This window comes from Cyprinus carpio, chromosome A8 (genome assembly GCF_018340385.1).
Source record: "Cyprinus carpio isolate SPL01 chromosome A8, ASM1834038v1, whole genome shotgun sequence".
NCBI classification, from domain to species: domain Eukaryota; kingdom Metazoa; phylum Chordata; class Actinopteri; order Cypriniformes; family Cyprinidae; genus Cyprinus; species Cyprinus carpio.
The window spans coordinates 981,060-1,000,661 of NC_056579.1; the positions used below are offsets into that span (position 1 = coordinate 981,060).

At 34.7% G+C, this 19,602-nt stretch overlaps 3 protein-coding genes across 5 annotated transcripts; all 3 read left to right on the forward strand.

Moving 5' to 3' along the window:
* The first annotated feature begins 565 nt into the window (after positions 1 to 565).
* ubox5 (U-box domain containing 5) lies at positions 566 to 6,998 on the forward strand. Of its 3 annotated transcripts, none has more exons than XM_042761539.1 (5): positions 566 to 633; positions 1,060 to 1,144; positions 2,411 to 3,527; positions 5,927 to 6,046; positions 6,727 to 6,998. In XM_042761539.1, exons 2-5 carry the CDS (start codon positions 1,091 to 1,093, stop codon positions 6,927 to 6,929), a joined length of 1,494 nt encoding a protein of 497 aa, XP_042617473.1. In that variant the 5' UTR covers positions 566 to 633; positions 1,060 to 1,090; the 3' UTR covers positions 6,930 to 6,998. The 3 variants fall into 3 exon arrangements, with proteins under 3 accessions (XP_042617473.1, XP_018940013.2, XP_042617474.1); XM_019084468.2 differs by having other exon boundaries at positions 631 to 670; XM_042761540.1 differs by lacking the exon at positions 566 to 633 and adding an exon at positions 643 to 773.
* Positions 6,999 to 12,127: 5,129 nt separating this feature from the next.
* On the forward strand, positions 12,128 to 14,033 carry LOC109067542 (vasotocin-neurophysin VT 1-like). Its single transcript, XM_019084467.2, has 3 exons — positions 12,128 to 12,285; positions 13,500 to 13,701; positions 13,796 to 14,033. The coding sequence occupies exons 1-3, from the start codon at positions 12,160 to 12,162 to the stop codon at positions 13,933 to 13,935; spliced, it is 468 nt and encodes a 155-aa protein (XP_018940012.2). The 5' UTR covers positions 12,128 to 12,159; the 3' UTR covers positions 13,936 to 14,033.
* A 1,415-nt stretch (positions 14,034 to 15,448) lies between these two features.
* On the forward strand, positions 15,449 to 17,170 carry LOC109091561 (C-C motif chemokine 28-like). Its single transcript, XM_019105338.2, has 3 exons — positions 15,449 to 15,612; positions 16,770 to 16,890; positions 16,968 to 17,170. The coding sequence occupies exons 1-3, from the start codon at positions 15,513 to 15,515 to the stop codon at positions 17,074 to 17,076; spliced, it is 330 nt and encodes a 109-aa protein (XP_018960883.1). The 5' UTR covers positions 15,449 to 15,512; the 3' UTR covers positions 17,077 to 17,170.
* Positions 17,171 to 19,602: the final 2,432 nt, after the last annotated feature.

Here is a 19,602-nt window from a genome sequence, read left to right on the forward strand (position 1 = left end):
CTCTGCAAAATCTAATCTTACCCTGTCTATTGAATCGCATTTGAATTCATTAATGTAATAGATATGAATATAATTTTAATATTGCATGTCCAGGTATCATTATTAAGAGTTTTGGGAGATGGTATTTATGTTGTGTTGATATTTTTTATTTTTTTTTTGCACGTGCGCATGTGCTGAAATTATAATTATTTTCCATGATTTACACCTCTAAGTGTTACTTTTCTTTTGGTGTTAACAATTTAAATGATTAGATTCGAAATTAAATTAAGTCTTTTAAAATATATAAAATATTTTATGCAAGCCAAGAAGACTAATGAGCTTGTGTACGGAAATGACGCAAATATTCAAATTCAAAAAGTGTGTAAATAAATAAATAAATAATAAAATAGTAAATCGAGGCAGAAAAATCTCACACTCCAAATATTAGTTAAAACATAAATTAGATCAAATGAACACGTCTTTTAATAACAGATATTAAAACAGACTGCCGCAAATGTATACAAATAATATTGTCAATTTTATTAATATTGTCAATATTAATAATCGAGTGGTTTCCCGCCAGCAGGGGGCAGCAGTGAGCCGCATGCGCATTTGATCCCGGAAGCAGCGGTGACGTCAGCGCCGCGACTGTAGGTGAGTTTTGTTTTGATCAGCGCGTGACATCGAAACGGTATTTGCTTTATTTACGCATTTCTCGAGCGATGAAACCCATTCTGTCTGTATGATCGCTCGGCTTGTTTGGTGTCAGTTTGATCAGTGACGAACACACAACTGTAGGCTATTTTTTGCACATCTGCACTGAAAATGCTATCGTGTTTTTGCAATGCAATATCGTAAATTATGTAGTATATCACTCTATTAATCAGTACATACATATATATACACACACATATACAAACTGTACTTGTGCAGTTGTATAGTATGTACTACAATGAGCTGTATGCATATACTATGTGTATAGTACAGAAGTGTATTTTTACTTTAAAGGTTTAGTTTCAGGATCTAGAGTTCAATGCATGGTTTTCTGTAGAACTGTCTCTGACTCTCTGGTATCTATAGGTTCTCTCTCAGTGCTGTAGATGCAGTGGTCATGGTGCTCAACCTGTGCTTGCCTCACTTTCAGACCTCCATTCAGTGCAACAAGGTACCTCACGAATCACAGCCCATTGTGCATTGTTAATATACAGACTGAAATTAGACATTTAATCAATATCACATCAACAAGAGCTGCTCTGAATATCAGTACCGCAAAGAATAGTTTTTGTTTTTCACAACAGTGCAATTTTTGAGAAAAGGAAAGATAAATTCTGTCGTAATATACTTGTGTTATTCCATAATTCGTGTGATTAATTTAACACAATTGGAGACCACTGGCATAATTAACAGTAAAAGCAATTTAAATATGATTCATTCAGAGTCTTTATAAAGCAAATAATGCTTTTGTGTAAGAAACCGGTCTCTTAACTACATCGTGTTGTCTGGTCTCCAAAACCAGTATTTTATCTGACACCTAAAACTGTATTTTAAAGATAAGGTTGGCGGAAGAACCCTGTGGATGATAAAAATTAACAGGGTTTATTGAATAATTTTAAGTGCTTGGTTATTTTTAACTGCAAGTGTCTATCACAGACGCAACATATATTGTTATATCAAACTGCTACACAACAAAATCCCATTAAAAATTGAGAGATATCCTTTTATCTGTTATTTGTGAAGACAAATAATTCATGAAACCCCACAATCATGAGATAAAACGACAAAAGCAAGCATTGCTTGAGTGAGGAAAAAAGTAATGTACATTGATAATATTTTGAACTAAATTTTATTTAGTTTTTACTTTCATTTTAGTTAAGGTTTTTGTAATGCTGTTTTTTATATATATATATATATATATATATATATATATATATATATATATATATTTGCATATAGCTGTTATTTATATATTAATTAGTTCTAGTTTAAATTTTAGTTATTTTAGTGCATCAAGTTCAACTAAACGGAAATGAAATGGTGCCTCGGCAGTTGGCTGTTTTCTTATATATCATTACAGTTAACGTTTATTTTATATTATCTTATCTTTAATAAGCCTGGTTGCTCCTGAAACAAATCCTCCTGAACTAAATGTAAATTATTTGCATGAAAAGGAGCACAGAATGTTCCATGGAAGAAAGAAAGATGACGGTATTCTCAGTTTTCAGTGAACTTTTCCTTTAAAACCCCTCTCTCGGAAATTCCTTTGAAAAACCTGATGGTGAGTAACAGAGGGTTCAGCTCTGACTGCTTTGTGTCTTGTGTGCGTCTGAGCCGACCTTGCAATGTTCTCTACCAAGAACACGCGTCTGTGACCATTCGATACGTATTTTAATATTGTCATTGGTCCTTCAACATCTTTGTTTTGTGCTGACAGCTGTGTGCCGACGGTTATGATGTCTCCAACCTTCTCTCCGCCGATCCGACCGTACGCCGGAGGGGTTTCAAGCTGGAATACTTCCTCCGGCCTCCAGTCCACGTCACACTGAGCTTCCAGGTCAAGATGGAGTTGTGTCGGCTGGACGTCGAGCTTTGGCCGTGGGGAATGGATCAGGGACGAACCTCACGAAGGCTGGAGATCCTAACGTGTTCGGAGGGAGACGGCGATCGGTTCGAACTCGTGTCTCGGTGTGATTTGCAAGAGGAGCTGCGGGTGTGTTTCCTCAACCCTGCTTTTAAACCTCGAGCGCCGTTTTCCGATGCTCCACCGCAGATGCCGGCTGGAGCGAAAACACAGGAACTTTGGAGGCGCGGGTCGCTCGGATCGGTCGCGCAGCTGAGAGTCAGTATTCCCTACAGTGGCGCGGCATCGGCGCTCGGCATCAAGACCCTCGCCGTGTGGGCTTTGCCTTCTCGTTGCTGTCCGGCATCTCAACTGGAAAAGATTTGGGACGTGCATCTAAACAGCCTGAAAAAAACAGTCCATCTGACGGTCGTACCTCCCAAACTAGATCCCGTCCCAACCGATATCCCAACTCCAGAGGAGTTTCTCGATCCCTTAACACAAGAACTCATGGTTTTCCCAATGATCTTGCCCAGTGGAATGGTGATAGATAACAGCACGTTAGAAGAGTACCAAAAGAGAGAAGCCACGTGGGGACGTTTGCCCAACGACCCATTCACCGGCGTCCCTTTTACCCAGAACTCAAAGCCAATTCCAAACCCTCTGCTCAAAAGCCGCATTGACCGGCTGGGTCTGCAGACGGGATGCACCGGAGTCAGGAGCAGGAATAACCTAATAGCTCAACCACAGCCATCCAGACTCACGGTGGAGGCCAAAAGCATCACAGACTCCAGTAGAAACTGTGATCAGACACACACTTTACATTCACAGTCCTTCGCATCGGCTTCAGAGTCTAAAACGAGATCTGACGCCTGCAAAACAGGACAGACACAGAGCCATGCTGCTAAAAGGAAGCATGACTGCAGTTTTCCTTCCACCAGTAATAATCCTGATCACTCTCCTTTGAGGAAAACACATGAAACTCCCTCAGGTTTGTATGGAAGCTGACACATAGTTAACAAATTCTGACTACTGTCAACTATTGTCTTAATAATTGTACTAAATAACAGTACTTTGTTTTGTCAGTTTAATTTTGTATGTTCACTAAATGCCTCATTCAGCCAATATATTCATAAAGACAACATCAGTCGTCTTGTTCAACACATTTTCATTTAGTTCTATTAGCCATATATATATATATATATATATATATATATATATATATATATATATATATAAAATCCTATTAGACACTAAATATGTTAAGTGGACTAGGTTGGAAATGAACAATCATCCTAAAAGTTAGTTTTCAATGGTTAACATGGGTTTTTAAGTAGTTTCAAGAAAATTGCATTTCTTAGTATTTACTGAAAGTTTCATAAACTGGGAAGAAATATTAAGTTGCTTTAAAAAAAAAAAAAACTGTTGAAGATGGTTTTCCATTATGTACTGCTCTGCTTTGTTTTTAGGATAAAAGGTTAAAAATCTAGTTTAGTGACAATATAATCAAAGAAAATAGGATTTACCGAACTCAAGCGCACTGTAAAAAATATTCCGTAAAATTTACAGTTGTGGTAGCCATAGCAACATTTTATGTTTTACAAATTTAACTTAACTTTACATTTAAAAACCGTATTTCATTAATTGATACAATGTTAATATACCAAACTATTTAAGTTCTGAAATCTGTTTAGTACTACTATATTTTAGTAATACTTCAGTACCGGTTTAATACTCTGATAACAACCAAATACTGAAATAATGCAATAAACATTAATTTAACAACTTTAGATGTAACATACAACTCTAATGGGCATAAATGATTAGAATTAAAAACTAATTAGAAACACAGTTATTTCAACGAGAAAAATAATTTCAGTCATTTGATCAAATGTATTTTTCCACTTCCAAAAACTGTTTTACCATAAAATCACATGAAATGTCAATTACAGTTTTTCATCGTATATAGACCTAGTTGTTACCGTTAAACAATTAATATTTTTTTTACAGTCTTTCACCGGAAAAAGCTTTAAAGGAAAAAGAGTGTGAGGTAAAATTTAAGAGCTAAATATTTAATATTTGATGACATTTAATAACTGTTTACGTTAGAAATGTTAAACGATCGATAATAATTTCCAGAGAAGCGAACTACTCACTGATCTATATAACGTTATATTCTCTATTATAGATCAGTGGAACCACTCGATTGTTTTGAGGCAAATTTCGCTGTTTTGAACTAAAAATATAGACAATTTACCTCAAGTAACGAATGTGACGCGACGAAACACACACAACTCTCATTCTCCACCAGTAAAGTAACCATTACATAAACTTTTTATATATTATTATAAAAAAAAGTTGTAAAGTATTAAGCCTCTCACCTCAGAAAAACGAGCTTTCTTGTCCTGTCTGTCAGAAGTTATGTGCGTTCGCGCGCGATTCAATTTGCGCGCTCAAATATGGAGGCGCGTGCTGTGATCATAAACTGTATAAAAACGGCTGTGATACTAAATATATCGTCGGTATTTTCTGATTTGGTGAAAAGAAACGCGATTTATTATAAGGGAAATTTAAAACTGTGACTGAACTTCTCTGTCCTGTCAGACGTTATACTGTGCATGCGCTCTTTAAATGCGCGCGCGCGCGAATGTGGAGGTACGCGCTGTACAGTATATCCATATTTTCGGTCTAAGTGAAAAGAAACGCATTTTAATTTAATTGAAGTTTCAATTTTGTGACTGTGGTTCAAGTACATATTTGAAACAGCGAATTCTGTCATCAGAACAAATTAAAAGAATGATGCCAATGAAATTAAGGCCCATGACGTGGCGATTACTTAGCAAATAAGTCCTGAAATTATCAAAGTATTACATATATAGTTAGTAACTAGAATATTGTTGGTTATCTAGTAGTTCGTACTGACAAAATAGCATTTTTGGCATATGAAGCATACGATTAAAAGTGAATGTGTGATTTTTTTTTTTTATAAAAATATTTGCTAATAGTTTCCATAGTAGCACTCATGCATCACTGAGACGTTTATTTGACGTCTGCCAGATGTTTTTTTTAGAGGGTTTGCTCATCTGCGTCTATATATAGATTTCAAATAGACGTTTAGAAGGTGACTTTAAGATGTTTATGATTTAGAATGCATGTAAAACTAGCATCTTAAAGACGTCTGTCAGCTGTTTGCATGCAGCAGATGCTTCCCAGATGAAGTGATGTTTAACAGACCTCTTGCAGACGTAGCTGTGCTATCTGGGGTACTTTATAACAAGCTCCAGTTCTTTAGTTCTCTTTCTTTAGAATTGCTTTAATGGTGTTGGATCTCACAGACATGCTTGGTTTCCGGTGTGTCTCTCGCTCACGTTTGTGTCTGCTGTGTTTCAGAGTTGGACTCACACGAGCGGCGGTTAGCCAGCAGTTTAGATGCGGCTCTGAACGCTGCTCTTCACGGGTTGCCAGTGTTCACCTCGCCGAGCGAAACCGCTTCCAGTGTGGACGCCTCGGGTACGAGACTGAGATCAGCATACGTGCAGATAAAGCAGCTTCACTTATTACAGGCAATCGTATTTGAATATGTTTCACTTCCGAAGGCATTGGCAGTGTTGTTTAGTTCAGGGTTTCTCCGCTCTGGTGCTGGATGTCCACTTTCTAGCAGAGTTTAACGCCAATCTTGATCAAACGTGATTAGCTTATTCAGATGTGTTTGATTAGAGCTGGAGCTAAACTCTCTCTCAATTCACATCTTCACAAACAAAGGCCTTTACAAGTCTTAAATCAGAGCAGAATCTCTTAAAATCATGAAGCTGTGACATTTATTGGAGATAAACACATGAAGTCATCAAGTTTGTGCGTAAAACAAGAAACCCTGTTCTAATAAACACACCATTTTATTATTGTATTTATTTTTCTGTAAGTTCCTCATATACTTTTTTTTTTAAGAAACTTGGTTTTTCATGACCACGTTCAGCCAATTTTCTAATGTTTGACAGAATTTCCCATATTTTATTCCTATATCTATTGCGCCTGGATAGATTTAGAACCACCAATAAATATTTTCATATGTTGATGATCATGTGATAATTTATCAAATAATTTCAAATAAATGGTATTTTGAGTTATGAATGTTACGGTATGTGATAATCCATTGGAAGATGAGTTAGTTGTATTGATCCTGTGTTTTCCAGGTGGGCACACGTGTGTGTTCTGCTCTTGTTCTCTGACGGTTTACTCGTCGAGCGTGGCGTCGTACTCTCTGCCCTGCGCTCATCTCATGTGTGGAGCGTGTCTGAGGCAGAAACAGCCGTCTGATTCTCGGAGACTGAAGATTGAATGCCCTGTGTGCGGCACCAATGCCTCCAGCAGAGACGTCACTCGAGTGCATCACTGAACATGTTCATCATGAGCTCATTGTTTGGAGCTTTTGTGTATAGTTTCAATTAAAGTTTTTGAGAAAGGACTTTGTTATCAGTTCATGTTTTCTAGTACTATTCACATATCTAAAGCACACTGCATTTGGATTTTAAAAATGTTTCTGAAAGCCTCTTTTGCTCACCGTGACTGTGTTTATTTAATCAAAAATACAGTAAAAATGTGAAATATTATTATAATGTAAAACAGCTGTTTTCTATGTGAATATATTAAACTGTAATTTATTTCTGTGATGCGCAGCTGTATTTTCAGCATCATTACTCCAGTCTTCAGTGTCACATGATCTTCAGAAATCATTCTAATATGATGATTTGATGCTCGAGAAACATTTCTGATTATTATCAATGTTGAAAACAGTCGTGCTGCACAACATTTTTGTGGAAACTGATGCATTTTATTTTTCAGGATTCACAAATGAATAGAAAGTTCAAAAGAACAGCATTTATTTGAAATAGAAATCTTTTGTAACGTCTTTATCTGTCACTTTTGATTATTTTAATGCATCATAATGAAGAAAAGCATTAGTTTACTTCAAATAGGTCTCTTTAATATGATGGATAAATAGAATAAAGTTAAGTGAAATTAAAAAGTCAAAGGCTTCTTGCTCTAGACACCAGCGATTCATACCTGAACTCACTCACATGATAAGTTTGGGTGAGTAAGGGCTAAACACACAAATATAGTACCTTTATAGTATATTTAGATAAATTGCTAGGTGCCATAGAAAATATAATGAGTAATTGCATGAATTATCACAAAAGTAGTGGAGTAAAGAGTATCATAACGGTTCAAAAATGAAGTGAAGCAGAGAGTAAAAGTTGCTAATATCTCAGTAAAACTACTAATTACATGCTTTACACCACTGCTGAAGACTGGAGTAATGATGCTGAAAATACAGCTTTGATCACAGAAATAAATTACACTTTAACACATATTCACTTAGAAAACAGCTGTTTGAAATTACAATAATATTTCACTATTTTACTGTATTTTTTAACGAATAAATGCAGCCTCGGTGAGCAGAAGAGACTTCTCACTTCTGATCAATTAAATGTGTTCCTGACGAATAAAAGGAATCATTTTAATTGTTACAGTTGTATATCTAAAACTCATTTCCCGTGTGAAGTCCATTGGATTCTGCTGTTTTCTGGAGGAGTAAATGAAGGATCCTTGAGCTCGTTGTGTTCGGTGAGATTGAATGGCAGGAGGCTGAAGAAGCGGCACAAGGCTGAATTCTCTTTGTGTGTGTTTGAACAGCTCTATTGTAACAAGTTTTCCAAACACACTCCTGAAGGACACACACACACACACACACACACCTACTGCAACTTCATCAGACTCGTCTAAACGTGTTAAATCATTAATGTACAGATACTCATCTTAAATATCCAGCAGAAAACCACTCCTGGCCAGATGAGGGTGGATGCTGTCGTCATGGAGACCAGACCCTAATGGACTAAATAATAAACTTTAATGCCAGCCCATGGGCTTCTGCAATCTAATGTATTCTGAGGTGTTGTGTGAAATATTTTGAAGCAAATATAGATGTACTTCATCTAAAAGCACGATGTTCTCAGGTCATGACGAACTTAGGAAGTCTTTCTGACCATTTACTGTACGTGCAGCATTTCATTATGACGATTATTGATGTGCTGCTTCCAAATAAGGTGAGTGAACTCAGCACTAAGTGAATATTATTATAATTGCTGGTGAGTTTATTATTGCTCATATTCTCAGATTCACAGGCGTGATGTTCCTCAAAGCACGTCTGAGTTCTCCAGGTGTTATTGGATGAAATTGTTCTTTTGTCGGCCTGCATGCACATAAACAATATTGAAATGCTGGATTATATTAGTGTTTGTGAGCTCTGAATACTGAGCAGGCATTTCCGCTGTTTAGTCCTGCGTTCAGACAAATCTCATATCTGTCATTTCACAGCTTTGACCTTCCACTCGCTCACTTTACACATTAACCCCTTCAGTCCCGAGACAAACTGAATTGTTTGTTCCGCAAGTCGTGTAGTATTTATTAGTTTTAATTCAGTTTATGAATAATAATAATAAGAAAATAATTTATAATATATTCATATTAAATTTTAACACTTCAATTTATATAAAATAAATGCATAGCCTATTTTATATTTATTTATATAAAATAAACTATATGCATTTTTAAAAGTTATTATGTTTATTTAACATTTTCTTTTTAAAATCAAAGCATGAAGTATATATTTGAATATGGCATCTTCATAGTGGCAGTAAAGTATAATATTAACCTCCTGATTAATAACTGTTTAAACCATGACCTTTACCCACATGTCTTTGTGTTTTTCTATAGTTTTGGAGAAAAAAGATGGATGTGGAACTCATTGTGGAACAAAAAAGATTGAGAGTATTCTATTCCAGTTTTAAGGTAATAACAAACTTTAAAGACTTACTTTATGATTTAATAATTCATGCATCAAAAGGTTGATGTTGCTAAAACATGTTCTTTAAGGTGAAGCGGTGATTTATTTTGTCAGTATTCATTTGTCAGATGAACTGAAATTTCATTAAACATCACTCTTCATAAGTTCTCAAGCAGAAGCAATGATGTTCTGAACGGGGTTACTATTGTAATTAAACCTAAAACCAGAAAAAATGTTACTTGAAATAAAATAAATATTAACTGAAATAAAATCTAAAAACAAGTTATTTTACATTTCTCATTTTTATTTAGTTTAGCAATGTACATGTACATACATACACACATACACACATACATACATACATACATACAGACATATAAAAAATAACTAACAAAAATGACAAAAACGCACAAAAAATTACTAAAACTTTAACCAAAATCATCTTACATATATATATATATATATATATTATATATATATATATATATAATAAAGTAGATAAAATAAAATAAAACTTGAAAATATTTTTCATTTATTTTACCCAACACACAACAAAATTACTGTAACTTTAACTTTAATTCTCTAAAAGTTAAAATGGGAAATAAAAATAAATAAATAAAATAAAACTTAAAGCATTATTTGAATTACTTGAAACTAAATAAATGTTAAGTGAAATTTAAATAAAAAATAAAAAACACTTATTTAACTTATTTTATTTTAGCTAGTCGTCATTACTTATTTTGTTTAATGTTTAATGTTTATTTAATTTCGGTCCTCACAGACAATCAATCATACGAAAATAAATAAAGTTGTACATAATAACCGAAAAGGTGTAGGCTGAAGCCTCTGCTTATTAAGCCTACCCTTTGTACATAATTATCAATCAAATGAGCGGCACTTTTTCACTAGTAGCGATTAATACAAGGCACACATATACAAAGTATATAAAGAAAAAATTAAATAAAATAAATTATAATACCCGTTAAATTAAATAATCATTAACCACCTTGTTTTTAAATATTTTCTTGAATTTACAAAGTGATTTACACAATTTTAATTCCGTATGCAAATTATTCCATAGATTAACCCCTTTGACAGATATGCATCTATTTTTTGTATTAGTTCTTACCCTTATTTTTTTAAACATATGCATTCCTCTTATTCCATAATGACTTTCTCTTATTTCAAACAGCCTCTGGATACAGTTTGGAAGCAAATTACTGTAGACTTTATACATTGTCTGTACAGTGTAGAAATTTACTAAATCAAAAAATTTTAAAGCATTTAAGTTACTAAACAATTGATTAGTTGGCTCGTGATAGTCAACATGTTTTATAATCCTTATTGCTCTTTTTTGTAACATATATATTGGATTTATATTGGTTTTATATGCATGTCCCCAAACCTCCACACAATAGATCATGTATGGAACTATGAGCGCACAATACAAAATATATAATGAATTTTCATTCAGAATATGTTTAGTTTTATGTAATATTGCAATGGATTGTGACATTTTTCTTTTTACATGATTAATATGTGGTTTCCAACTTAATTTATGATCTATTATAACACCTAGAAATTTATTTTCATATACTCTATCTATTTCCTCATTGTTAATCCTAATTTTAACTTTATTAATACTCTTTCGATTACCAAATATTATGAACTTTGTTTTACTTAAATTCAATGACAATCTATTATCATCAAACCATTTTTTTAAGATCATCAATTCAATTTCCACTGTATTCAGAAGCTGTTCCAAATTTTTCCCTGAACAATATAAATTAGTGTCATCAGCAAACAAAACCATTTTTAATATTTTTGACACTTCACAAATATCATTTATATACAGTACAAACATTATGGGGCCTAACACCGAGCCCTGTGGAACACCACAAGTTACTTTCATTAAATCTGATCTAACATCATTTATTTGGACAAATTGATATCTGTCATCAAGGTAACTTTTTAACCAAAAATAGGCTTTGCCTCTTATACCATATCTTTCCAGTTTCCTCATTAATAGACCATGATCAATAGTGTCAAAAGCTTTTTTTAAATCCAGGAATACCCCCAAAGTATATTCATTATTATCCATTGAAGTGGAAATCTCTTCTACCATTTCCATCACTGCCATTGAAGTTGACCTATTTGCTCTAAAACCATACTGATGTTCACTCAATAGTTTATGTTTGTCTATGAAGTTGTCTAGCCTACACCTATTTTTAATTTAGTTTAATTTGAAATACTAAAATAACTAAAACTATACAGGCATATATAAAAAAGTAAAGTAAGTACTATGTAAAAATGACAATAAAAAGTTTGTACTTTAACAAAAATGAAAAAGAAAAAGAAAAAGGAAAATAAAAAATATTTCGAAAAACTTAAACCATTAAAAAGTGTTTTCATTTATAATGAAGTTAAAAAAACAAAAAAACACTTAAACTTATTTTACTTTAGCTAGTTGTCAAGGCAACAGTTCTCATTTTCATGTAGTTTAACTTGATGTGCTAAAATAGCTGAAACAATAATTAATAAAAACTATACAGACATATCAAACAAAAAAGAGAAAAAAGAGAAACTTTTGAAACAACAAAATGTATGAAACTTAAATTTAATTCAAAGAGAAAATGAAAGATGAAAACTAAACCCAACTCAGCGTATTGCTGAAAGTATAGCGGCGTCTGGAGCAGCGGTGGATGAGGAGGAGCTCCGCTGGTGCTGATGCTGCAGCTCTATATAAGCGCCTGAGAGCAGCAGAGCATCAGTGTGTGTCGAGATGTCCGACTCTCTGCTGCCCGCGTGTGTCCTCTGTCTGCTGGCACTCTCTGTGCTCTCATCCGCCTGCTACATCCAGAACTGCCCTCGAGGAGGCAAGAGATCCCAGCCAGAGCCCATCAGACAGGTACAGACCAGCATCTTCATCATCAGCTTCAGCAATACTGTGACATTCACTGATACAATCCTTGTTTTAAAGTTCATCTACTAAACATTCGTGCTTTGTGCAGTGAAATATTTAATTTAAACGAGCTGAAACATTCATCTTAAACTTATTTTAGTTCAGCTAGTTGCACAGGGAACATTTTTCATATATATTTAGATTAACTTGATGCATTAAAATAACTAAAACTGAAATAAAAACTATATGACAAAAAAATAAATAAAACTAATTCAAAATGTAATATATATATATATATATATATATATATATATATATATATATATATATATATATATATATATATATATATTCAGTACTTGAAATTAAATAATCGTTAAGTGAAAAAAACTTATACTTAACTTTCATTTATAGATTAACTTGAGGTACTAAAATAACTAAAACTTTAAAACTAGAATAAAAATGAATAAAAGCTACACTTAAAAACACAACACACCAAAATTACAAAAACTTTAACTAAAATAATTAAAATATGAAAATTACAGCTTATTCAAAATATAAATAAAAACTATTAATATCTAAATGATGCTAAAAATAACACTGATTTTGAATGTTAATAAATTATAATTTTGTCGGTTTTTCTGTTTAATTTATCGTCTATTTGAGCAAAAAAAATTTTTTATAAAATTAAAATAATAGATTACTAAAAATAAAATTACTTGTAATATATATATATATATATATATATATATATATATATATATATATATATATATATATATATATATAAAATATCTACTCAACGTGGCATTTACTTTATTATCAATTTAGATGTTGAAATCTTAGAATGAAATTACAGTAATTTTAAATCTAAATATTATTATATGTATAATTTTGTTTATAGTTATATTATATTATATCTATTATATTATTATTAACTCTGTCCCATTTTATGCATCACGATTCATCCGCTAAATCATCTCTATATGCCAATGAACAGACTGGACCGTACTGTACTGAAGTGTGTGTGTGTGTGTGTGTGTGTGTGTGTGTGTGTATATGTTTGTGTGTGTGTGTTTGTGTGTCTGTGTGTGTGTGTGTGTGTGTGTGTGTGTGGTGTGTGTGTGTGTGTGTGTGTGTGTGTGTGTGTGTGTGTGTGTGTGTGTGTGTGTGTGTGTGTGTGTGTGTGTGTGTGTGTGTGTGTGTGTGTGTGTGTATAGTGCCCGGCGTGTGGTCCGGGGAATCAGGGCCGTTGTCTTGGCCCCAGTATCTGCTGCGGGGCCGGTCTGGGTTGTCTGCTTGGATCTCCAGAGACGCTGAGCTGCATGGAGGAGAATCTGCTGCCGGGCCCCTGTGACACAGTCGGGACGTCCTGCGGGGCCCGGGGCCGATGCGCCGCTCCAGGCGTCTGCTGCGACTCTGGTGAGAATAACATCTCCTTTGATACTTTAATGAACCTAATTAGAAGCTCTTGAGGTGTTCAGAAGACTCTTTGACAGATGTGTGTGTCTCTCAGAGAGCTGTGTTCTGGATCCAGATTGTCCTGAAGACGTGGGATCTCATCAGACTGAAGACGGCGTGGGTCTGAAGGGCGTTTCTGGAGAAATGCTCCTGCGTTTGTTCAATCTTGCCACTCGGAGAGAAAAACCCTTCTGATCCGATCATTCACACAAACTCACACACACACACACACACACACACACACACACACACACACACACACACACACACACACACACACACACACACACACACACACACACACACACACACACACACACACGTTGCTCAGCGCTGTGTAAATACTGTATGTAGTAAAGGGACGTGAAAGTGAATGTGTTTGTCTCGTTTGTTATTTCAAGCACTTTGAGTTCATTATCTCCTGCCTTTGTGCGGTGATAATTCAGAGATTCATTAGGGTAATTATCCATCTAACATATAATCTGCAGCCCAAAGCAGCCCGTGGCCTTTCTAGCAGCTCCTGTAGATCCTCCTACTGTTTTTCTGAGTCTGGCAGATCCTGCAGATCAGGTTTCAAACTCTTTTATTAAGATGAATCTGGTACACATGGTATTTATAGCTTTACACTTTAATCACTGGAAAATCTGGAAAACAAAGGCATTCAGATGATTTACCACAGATGTCAGAAAAACAGAAGAAAGAGCTGAAAACAAAAGAAAACAACAGAAGCACATGAAAGAATCAAAGCCAAACATGTGTCTCCTGTTTTTATATTTGACTGTTTTTCATATATAAGATATTCTTCTGGTCCATTGCAAACAACAACAACAATTATAATAATGATAATGATGCTGATGATAAATATTATTACTACATTAAAAAAAAACAAAAAAAAAAAACAACATTTTTTTAAAACAGACAATTTTATATCTTTCTTATATTATTTTGTATTTTATTATATTTAATTATGCATATATAAGTGAAAAATATCTAATATTATATCTTTCTGATATCTAATTATATATAATTATTATTTCTTATATATTATTTAAATTTTAAAATAAAATGTATATATAAAATATATATGTCACATACCTATGTACAAAATATATAAAAAAAAATAAAAATTAATTATACAATGAAAAAACTGTGTAGAGGCAATCTTCACTCAAGAATTGTTATAGTCAATTTCAGAAATATTTTTTTTATAATTTTTGTTATTTTTAATAATCTTTAATTTACTTAAATGATCCCATTAATGTAATCCCTATTATTTATTTAATTACATGACCCTTTTAGATGACTCACTCTTCTGTGGCAAAGCCATTTTCTGCACTGAAAATTATTTCTTATAAGGTCAAAGATGAAACTCTGCTCCTGTAACAATATCAAAAAAACAAACTAAATCAGACAAGCTTGAACATCCAGTGCAATTACTGAACACACCCAGTGACACGCAACTGACCGTAACGAGCAAACATAAATCAACAAACGCCTGAGAAACTCCTGAGAAACACTGCTAATGACATCAGTGAATGTGTTTGTATACGGCTCGTGTCACGCATAACCTGCAGCAAACAGCTCAGTGCATTCACACTGACATGCACCTGAATGAGGCGCTGCGGGGAATATTTCATCTGCTACAAAAGAGATTTCATAACCGATGTGGAAGACTGTTTTCTTTGGTGTGATGGGTGATGAGTTGGGGCAGGCCGGGCGAGGAGGGCGTAACAGGACTTGCATGCGTGTGTTTAAATAAGTGCTTCTGTGTCATGTTCATTCAGAATCATTGCTGTTCAATCATGGAGCTCAAAGCAACATCTGTCCTGCTGCTCGTGTGCGTCACCATCATCATCCTCACCAGCACTAAAGGTCAGGATCACATCCATCTGACACCATGCTCTAAGTGATGACCATGTTTTCCACTTTATGTCATTGATGCAACTTGTAAATGTAATATTTATAACTTTTATGTTAGTGCAGTTTAGGGTTATGCATCTGTTTCTTTACCTAAAGCGACTTCAGTTACTTTTATTTCTATAACGCTTCATACAATACAGATTCTGTTCTTCAGTAGCTCTAAAACACAAGTGTTGTTATTCAGCTCAGTTCAGTGTTGATTACATTAACACAGTGTGTACATTTTTATTAACCCTTGCAACGTTTTATCTCACATTTCAGTTTTTTGCAATTATGTGTTTATCTCAATTCTGACTTTATTTTCTCAGAATTGTAAGCGATAAAAGTCATAATTCTGAGATAAAAATCTTTTTTATTTTTGTTTTATGGCAGAAACAAACAAACAAAAAAACAATGCAAGATGTAATCTCAGAATTCACAGTAAAACAAAGTCATAACTGTAACGTATAAACTTTTTTATATCTTGCAATTCTGCGTTTTATATTTTATATATCAGAACTTAAATAATTTATATTATAGTTTGGAAAGAAAAACAAAGGTAATTGCAACTTTTTAATTGTGAGATAAAAAGTCACAAATACCTTTTTAATATATATATATATATATATATATATATATATATAATATGCTTCATTGATCTGAGCTCATGCACCTCAGTTTTGAGCCAAAATGATCCACAAATAATACTTTTTCACTCCAAAACTGAGGTGCATAAGTTCAGATCAATCAGTATCAAAGAGAGATTTTTAAAAGGCCAGTCATTTTTGACAAATAATACCAAATTAGCACAAGAGTAAAGCTCATGCACTCGCTGGGAATCAAACCTACAGTGCTGCGTGTGTCATCAGTAAGTCAGAACAGTGTCAGAGCCGTGTGTTTGATTGCCAGAGACACATACCTATAAAGCAGCTTGAATAGACGGTGAGTCAGCCGGACAGCAGTAACATCTGTCGAGACATGCTTATCAGAACATCAAACATGCCCTTTATAATTAAAGGCCTGTTTCTCTCTGACATTCTTCTTTCCTGAAAACATCCTACAAGAATGGTATGGTTTTGTTAGGATTGGTCTTGACTGTTATTCAGTGGCGGATGTTGCTTTTGTTCCAGTGGATGCCATTCCCAGTTGCTGTCTGACTGCTCCACAAAGGATTTCTAATCACATGCTGCGATCTGTCTCAAGATACATGATCCAGGAGAGATCTGGAGGCTGTGACATTGATGCATTGGTGTGAGTGTTTAACACACACAAACACAAACACTAATCAGTCCTGTGCTCCTGTAATGACTGTGTTTACTGCTCTACAGATTATACATCCAAAAAAGGCGGATCTGTGCTGATCTCAAAGTCCTAAAACTCTTGAAGAAACTCAAGAAGAATCACAAACCCAAGAAGACTAAAGCCAAGCCTGAATGAACATCACCATGTGACGCAGTAGATTATTGCATTAATCTACTGCCGGTTTTAGTATTTCTCGCATTGCATGTATTAAAACTCATTTTTACTACAATATACTGTATATATTCTTTGTATGCTTGCTCTGCTTTGTATCCCCCCAACCCCCACCCCATCCCAGGTTTTGGTTATAAGTTGATTGATTTTTCACATGAACCAAAAACTAATTAAATAGTTCCATGATTTAATAGAAATGATGTGAGTTGAATGGTGAGTTTACATGATTTGATGAGGAATTGGGAAAGAAGGTATAAAACACAATGGCAAACTGCAATAAACAAATTCATAAAAATGCATACACATAAATACATACATAAATAACATGCATATATCTATAAATAAAAATACATATATTCACATTACAGTTTTTGTCCGTTGCTTGAACACATTTTGCAAAACTTCGCTCATTGTGCCAAAACTCTACATGCAAGTAAACATGACACTGAGAAAATATACCATTCACATCAGTGTCAAATTGAAACTCTGCTATCAAATCCTAACATTCCTTTGTCAAAATGACACATACTTGCATCATATGCACATGCACTTTCAGATCAGGGGGAACACTAGTCTACTTTATATAAAACACTGCAGTCTTTGATTTTCACTGTTTATTCAGAAGGCATATTTTCAGGAGGCACATTTTCAAACAACCAAAAAAGCAAATAGGCCTACTCAATATTGTACATTGCAGCACTGTACATTGCAGTAACATGAATTCAGATTAGAGAAAAAAAAAAAAAAAGTATTTCGCAATTGCTAAAACATTTCTTGAAACCTTCACCCATATTCTCAAAACTTTAAACACAAAACCCAGTCTTTAAACTACATTCACAAAACCCCTGACTCTTCTTGCAAAATCAAACACTTGCCTCAAAACCATTTGATCTGTGCTCAAAATCAAACAATGCTTTCAATACATAAACACAGCCAGTCATTATATAAACACTCATCAGCATTCATTCTTCCTCCTCATCCACCACCTCTTACACGAACTCTTCCTCCTTTGCCTCTCACATCGTTTCCATCCATTGTGGTATTAACACTCAACGTACCTGGGCCACCTGTACTGGCTTATATTCTAGACAACTGATTTGATCACAGCATTAGAAACAAGTGTGAACAATTTTGAGTTGTTGTGTGTAAACGATGACAGCTGTGTTGTAGTTGTGTTTAGCTTTTGCCACATGTATTTACCATTTTGCAACACCGTGCAAAATGTGTTTTAGTGAGTAAGAATATGTTTAGAGTTTTGCAAAAAGAGTGGATGAGATTTGCAAACAGTGTCTTAACTAACTGAACTTGTTTAAGGTTTTGCCTACAAAGTGACTGATTCGACAAATGGGTTTAGGCCACTGAGCATTGGGTTCAGAGAATGGGGTTTAGTGTTTAAGCAATTGTGAAATACTGTAATAGAAAAAACCCTATACTGTAAACACAGAAAATCATGGCAATTGTGCATACGTGGGCTCATGGATCCCGCCGTCTGGGAAAATATCCCCTTGGATGTCGAAACTATCCATGGATTGCGGTCACCTGAATGTCGCCGCAGGCCTGTTCCATTGCCTGCAGAAGAGGCATGCAGTTGGCGGTCATATACACGCCATCTCCAAGACGAAAAGAATTCCTCTATAGGGTTTAAAAATGGTGAGTAAGGGGGCAAGTGTACCACTTCAAATTGATTGTGGTTGGTGAACCAGGCCTGGACCAGAGCAGCCCGATGGAAGCTGACATTATCCCATACCACCACAAACCTGGGCTGATCTGGCCTGTACAACTATATTATGGAGAGCATCTAGAAATGTGAGTATATGTCGGCTATTGTATAGACCTAGTTTTGCATGATGATGCAGAAGCCCTCGAAGGCTTATGGCGGCACACAATATTTCCCCCAAGCTTCCCCGGGACGTGCACAATAACCCTTTGGCCAATTACATTACGACCCCGTCGTCTTGTTTTGCTCAGGTCGAATCCTGCTTCATCAATGAAAATGAATTCACAAGGCTGTGCAGCTCCATCCATGGCCAAGATTCTATGTAACAAAAAAAAAAAAAAAAAAAAAAAAAAAAAACATTACTGTACTACAGTGCTACACATACAGAACCCTCACCCCATCACACAGGTACCGGTGTAGCTCTCCGAATGGATCCATGTGGTACTGATATGGTACATATTCAGCTGCTACTGGATTTCACCAATACTGTATTGTAAATGTAAAGGACAGTTACCCGTACATACTCAGCTCGAAGTCCTTTGACCCTGACGCTGTTCCTCTCAAATGGGACCCTGTAGAGCTGCTTCATGGTGATGTTGTGTTTTCCCAAGATGCGTCTGATGGTGGTGATGCTCACATGGTTTATGTTGTTGAACACTTCCCTTACAAAAAAAAAAAGTTTATTCAAGTGTGCTATTAGTATACTTATTTTAAACTTAAAATAGCGAAGTATACTTTTAGTTTACTTTTTATGTACTTCTCAGAAAGATATA